General features: G+C 34.1%; 1 protein-coding gene across 2 annotated transcripts; it reads left to right on the top strand.

The window, feature by feature from the left end:
* Positions 1-791: 791 nt before the first annotated feature.
* On the top strand, positions 792-6,156 carry LOC107766005 (GDSL esterase/lipase At5g45920). Of its 2 annotated transcripts, XM_016584716.2 has the most exons (6): positions 792-897; positions 1,025-1,162; positions 1,240-1,452; positions 4,851-4,918; positions 5,005-5,169; positions 5,662-6,156. In XM_016584716.2, exons 2-6 carry the CDS (start codon positions 1,064-1,066, stop codon positions 5,822-5,824), a joined length of 708 nt encoding a protein of 235 aa, XP_016440202.2. In that variant the 5' UTR covers positions 792-897; positions 1,025-1,063; the 3' UTR covers positions 5,825-6,156. The 2 variants fall into 2 exon arrangements, with proteins under 2 accessions (XP_016440202.2, XP_075106351.1); XM_075250250.1 differs by having other exon boundaries at positions 838-1,162.
* Positions 6,157-6,686: the final 530 nt, after the last annotated feature.

Below are 6,686 nucleotides of genomic sequence, written 5' to 3'. Positions count from 1 at the left end.
AAAAAAAAAAAAAACTAATAGCACTATTAGTAAGGTACAATAAATGAAAAGGAATTGCAGAAGAAGATTTTTCAAAAGCGACGAGAGAAAATATTTTAGAAATTAAAACCAAATGACAAGAGTCGACATTGATCCATAAAATTGTAATCTGTCCAATTGATCCAAACTTGAGCTCGGAATTCAATTTATTCCCTTTCTAATCTATCTTTATGGAACTCATTTAGACATGAACAGCCTTTGGCTTAATATATACTTCATTCGGTTCACAATAAGTAGCCAGTTTCCTTTTAGCAAGTCCATTAAAAAAATACTTAATTCTATATAAAAATATTTAGTATGACTAAACTATCCTTATTAAATATTGATCACAAAGTTATAGTGAAGAGTGAGACTTTTAAGAATATGCACATAAGGATAAAAGACTAAAAATAAATTATTTTTTTTCTTGAATACCTAATTAAATACTTATTTTGAATCAAAATGAAAAAGTAAAGTGGTCATTTATTGTGAACCGGAGGAAGTATTTATGTTGGCAAAGAACAAGAAGTTTACAATTGGTCAACTAGACACAAGAAGTTGTTCACGAATTTTAAGTAGATAGCAAATCCAAGTTTAACAATTGGTCAACATTGGGAAATAGGTGGATTCACGAGGTCAGGAACTAAGAATGAAATAGTCTTCCAACGTCACATAGTGGGATAAAGTTAATTCAGTTCTAGTACGCACATATCCCCACACAAACTACCCACCTAACACCTTTTACCCTCTCGCCCACGTCCTCATCACGTTTGGTACTACCTTCCTACAATAAATAGGTCATGTAATATAGCAAGAAAATTACATCTTGAAACATGAGCTTGTAGATAAAAGGAAAAAACAGTAATTGCAGCTTTTAAAGTACAGCAGTTGCTGCAACTTTCTACTTCTAGACCCTCCCCTACCATCATCACTCATTCTTGCATATAGGCCATTCCTTTTCTGTTTCCCATAATCCTAAAGCTAAAATCTTCCCTTTTCTTTTCAGACAACCTTTGATCATTCTTTGAGAAGCAACAAAAGGAAGATGAGACCCAAGATTTATCTGTTTGGAGATTCCATCACTGAGATGTCCTTTGAGGATGGTGGGTGGGGTGCTTCTCTTGTCAACCACTTTAACCGCACGGTATATATACAACACCGTTTAATTATTTCCTCTTCTTCTTTTTCTCTCGTTATGGATTTTTTATTCTTTTATTTTAGGTGGATGTGGTGTTAAGAGGGTATAGTGGGTATAACACAAGGTGGGCATTGAAGGTGATAGAGAAAGTTTTTGATGAGGAAACGGCGCCATTGGCAGTGACAGTGTTCTTTGGAGCAAATGATGCTTGTCTCCCTGATAGATGCTCTGCCTTTCAACATGTCCCTATTGATGAGTACAAGCTGAATCTTCATTCCATTGTCTCCTTTCTCAAGGTATATCAATCCTTTCTCCACACGTGCAAACCTCTTAACCTTCTCCTTCAATACCTTTGTTTTCACCTCCTTGAATCTGATCATACATGGGGATTTGAACTTCTTGAAAATTGATAAAATATGGTAGCGGTGGCAGCTGTAACCGTGCTGGATCACGTGCGTGGATTGACTTTTTTAATTTTGTTAGGTAGCCAATCAATTGCATCTATTATTAAAAAATAAGCTAGGTGAAAGGCTGATTTTTTTTTTTTTTTTTAAGATATTGTCTTCTTGTGTTTATGTGTTTGTATGATTGCCTTCGTTTAGTCACCTAAGAAATTTTGACCAGTTAAAATTAGGTAGGTAGTGAATGATCCAACTGGATTTGTTCGCAATAAGCACCAAAATCTTTCCAATAGTGAAAAAAAATAGGTAACTAGGTATACGGGCATATGCCTTTCATTGGTATGTATTGGATAGTCAAAGCCAGACATTGTGTATTTAACTATTTACATGTTAAATAACTAAATAGAGATAATTCCAAGGAATACTCCACGAACAAAAGCAATGCTCACCAATAATACCGGAAGAGAAGGAAGTCTTGATCAGTAGTCTGCTCGCCTGCAAAACCAGTTCTTACGTTGTACCGCAGACCAACGTAGGTTCCCAAAAGAGAACATAAGTACCATCCATTGTACTCAGTGAATCTCAACAACAAGGGGCGAAACTTTAATAGCATATACATTACGAGCAAAGGTTCTAAATGCATGTAAAACATAAAGCTTATAAGAATAATTCTAAAATAATTGCATAATAGTAAGTTAGATTTTCATTCTTGTATCCAATATTAAGTTAACAGAGGTGAACTGTCTTTTGGAGATTAGTTGTAGAATTCTAGCCGTTTTCTTCGTGGAGGAAAGTCGGTTAATTTGATATGGCTGCTGTTGCTCTAATATACTCTATAGATGCCGGCGTTTTTTAATGGATCAATAAAAATTATTTCTGAGCTTTTTCATTTTCTTAAACTTTTTTCGAAGCTTCACATTTATAACTTTTAGAAAGAATTACAAGAAAATACACTTGGCTTCATACCATAACAAAAAATGGCCCATATTTTTAAGTTTTACCCGACCTAGCCTATATTGTACATATTTTTAAAGTACTAGAAAATTCAAATTCTGTTTTCTTACAACCATTACTTCTAAAATCTATGAAGTTAAATCTATGTTCTCACAAACATTTATACAAATCAAATTCGGAATCTAAACCCACATATTTAAGCTTGTTAAAAATCTAATTTTCACCATCCAAATGGATTTGGTTTGTTGAACTAACATTTGGGTTACAGTTACTAATTCGAAAAATTAACTTAAAAACTTGAGCAATCGTTTTTAAAAATTAAATATTAATTTTGAGAACCTATTGGAGTTGGATGTTGAATCTTAGCCTATTATTTTTGGGCTAGTTGGTTGTAAATTGAAATATGGGCTATTTTAAGTAGAGATCTCAGTTGTTCTTATGTGAAATTTTTCCCTTTTATCAGGTATTATCACTTTTAGCCCGTGCCAAAAACTATTTACATTTGGTAGCCGAAAAAGTGTATAAAATTTATATAATTTTTGTATATAACATACAGAATATATATATATACAAAAATTATATAAATTTTATATTTTTCTAGCTATTATTTTTACCGCGGCTATACAGTATCATTTTTACACATTTAATTGCACTGCATCATCATGCTGGCCAAGAAAAGCTCGTGCTTTTACCTTGAGAACTACATACACTAAGGATCCATCAAAGGCCCACTTTGAACAATTTCTTTCCTTTCTTTTTTAGGTCTTGTAGTGTTTTGACCCGGAAACTACAATACCAGTTTAAGATAGTAATAGAGAAGTAGATAATGAGAAGCGAAAAGGAAAGAAAAGTCATAAACAAAGGTGAACACACAAACTTTGACGATTTTCCTCATTAGCACAAGTTATGGGTGTAACCAAACATTTATACAAACCCAGAGGATTAACTAAGGTTGAAAGGAGCACCACAATCAAATGTTAAATAAGGAAGAGCTAAAAGAAGCATAACTCAATTATGTGAAACTTCATCAATAATTTTGGATTTTTCTCATTAAATACTAATGTCACATAATTTGACAGATAAGGGATATGTCAAGATAACAATCTCGACACCAGATCCGTATAAGCATGAAACTTACTCCCCTTTTCCAAATTATCTATTTTTATTAACCATAGTTAAAAGTTAGGGAGAATTTCACGTAAGAACAACTGAGATCATATATATAATTTTTGTGTATATATATATATATTCTGTATGTTATATACAAAAATTATATAAAGTTTATACACTTTTGTAGCTACCAGATGTAAATAGTTTTTGACACGGGCTAAAAGTGATAATACCTGGTAAAAGTGTACAAACGTAAGTAACAGTAGTCGCTTTTGTTGCTCCCCCACTTTGTCCATTTTTACTAATTTTATTGCTATTTATGCAATGCATGTAGTGCCCTGTCATTTTCACTAGCCTTTCTGTGCACTTCTTTGTGTAATATCGCTCGTTTGCATTGCCTGTATGCTAGTATTGCCTTTCCTTTTTTCACGTCACAACGCAATTCTGAGCTGCCTTTTTCTTCTTGATCCTATAAAGATTTCTTAGAATAATTGTAACTCTTGGACCAGTCAAAGTGAATCATTAATCACTATCTTTCAAAAATGTCGTTCTAATGATATTGACACTTCATACCTTATGTATTGTAGTACATACTTGAGATGTCAATTAATTAAGCATGTAAACCTAGTGTCATACATAGGATGCTTGGATTGACTTTTAAGCTGGTCAAATCAGCTTTTGAGCTCTTTTTAGCTTTTTTCAGTGTTTGGCAAAGTCAAAGTGCTTAAAATAAGTTAAAAACTGCTTAAAGTAAGCCAAAGGCAAAAAGCTGGGCAATCCCAACTTATTACTTTTTGACTTAAAAACTATTTCTGCTGAAAAGACACTTTTTTTAAGTCAATGCAGACGGGCTAATAGTCATTTGAGTCTGGCTTTTGGACAGGAGCAGACCTATTATCTGAACTTAGGAATTCGATTGAACCCACATTTTTGGCTTAAACACATAAAAATTCTGAAAAGAATCCCAAGTATTTTTAGTTTTGAACCCATAATCCATCAAGTTTAAATCATAAAGCTGCCTCTTCCTTTGGATGAACTTTCTTGGTTGAGGGAAGGCGAGCAGTAGTTTATCTTTACCTGATTAGTTTAAATCATCAAGTCGCCCATCCATAAGTGTGTGTACATGTTTTAGTTTAAGAGTTCAGCAGCAACAAAAGGCAAAACTCTATATTCTCGACTTAGTAATGAGACTATATACTCATGTAGATGATTCACTTTGCTGTTTGTAGGGGCGATGGCCAACAACTCAAATTGTCCTCATCTCACCTCCTCCAATTGATGAACCTACACGACTCCTGTAAATCTCTTTCCATATGTTTCCTGATTCTATGACTATTGGTGCACTTTGCTTGAAAGTCTGATGTTTAATTCAAACAAATGTAGATATCCTTTTATTGAGAACAAATTGGGCCTGCCCGAGAGGACTAATGAAGTTGCTGGAAATTATGCGAAAGCAAGTCTAGCTGTAGCAGCTGAATGTGGGGTTTTGGCTGTGGATTTGTGGACCAGAATGCAGCAACTTCCTGGCTGGCAAACAGCTTGTTTAAGGTATACCCTGTAGTACAAGGAATTTATGATTTGACTTTGCCATAATTCATTCACCTTCATTTATATTCTGAACTGTAACAGAGGTTTCATCCACATTATTTGAACTTTCATCAATCTTAGTTGTCTGCTTCTGGCCAGAGAGGATAGTACTTGTTAATGTTAACAGGATATTATTCTGATCATCTAAGCTGTTAAAATTCAGTTTAAAAAGCGGAAGTGTTTGACCAAATATACAATGAACTCCTCGTTTAATCCCAGAGGATTCTTTTTTATTTTTTTCTTTCTATACCTTCTCGCGTAACTATCCATAGAAGACGCATCTCTTTTAGGATTTGACTTGTATTCTGTATACTGTCAAAGTAAACTTAACTTGTAGGAATATAACATGCCTTATTTTTTAGGTTACTAGTTCCACTTTTTACGAATCATTTACCTGTAAGTGACCTGATGGTACATTGACATTATTTTAATTCCGTTATTTCTACGTCACAGCGATGGTTTGCACCTGAGTAAAACTGGGAACGAGATTGTATTTGAGGAGGTGGTGGAGGCTCTTAAGAAGAAAGGGTTGAGTGTGGAAACTCTACCAGTTGATCTGCCAGTGATTAATGAAATTGATCCAAATGATCCACTCAAGTCTTTTGAAGGAATATAGCATATATATGTTGAAGCCCCTGCTCCCAACTCAACCCCCTCCTTTTCTTACAGCCATTAATATATTTTGGAATAGCTATTTCCTATTTTAGGAAAAAACGACCATGTATTGTTCATTGACAAGTACTTTCATACCCTGCTCAAAGCAATATGTGTTTTCTCGTACTTGGAAGTTAATTTTGCTGTGGAACAACTCTTGTTAGCTTAGTGTTGTGGGGTGAGCTATAACTCGGCCTGTGTGATTTGTTACATTTGGTTGAGCATTTTCTCTTATATAAGAAGAGACAGTGAGGTGTCTGTCTCATGGTCAGGCATGTCTGACATTCTAAGTTACTTCTTGTAAAGAGCGACCTTCTCATTTTAGCCGCAATTCTCATGAAACATGAGGCCACTCAAATTTTCCTTTCTTTCAAAAGTATCGTAGCTCAATCCGAAATTTTCACACACATCTCTTTAACAACATTTGTAGCCTTTTACCAATACATTATAGTAGTTATGTTTTTTGAGGAATTTTCAGAAATGATTACTCCCTCCGTTCCAATTTATGTGAACCTGTTTGATTAGACACGAAGTTTAAGAAAAAATGAAGGCTTTTTGAATTTGTGGTTCTAAACAAATCAAAAAGAAGTCCAGAGTATTTGTGTGGTTGGAATGGAGGGAGTATGTTTAGTGGCTATTAACTTGCTATAGCTATCATTTACTTAATTATTTCCTATAGCTATGTTTTCACTTGTTATATAGTGTATTCGATATATTCAAGCTATTGTATTCATGAATACAGTAGCAAAACTCGGCGGAAGACAAGGAAGTCCAGCTAAACATAGATTATATTCGTATGTATTCGTGAGCTGTATTCGTGAATA

The sequence above is a fragment of the Nicotiana tabacum genome, chromosome 3 (genome assembly GCF_000715075.1).
Source record: "Nicotiana tabacum cultivar K326 chromosome 3, ASM71507v2, whole genome shotgun sequence".
Lineage (NCBI taxonomy): Eukaryota > Viridiplantae > Streptophyta > Magnoliopsida > Solanales > Solanaceae > Nicotiana > Nicotiana tabacum.
Note: the sequence above shows the minus strand (reverse complement) of the source record. Positions and strands in the feature narration are given on the sequence as shown.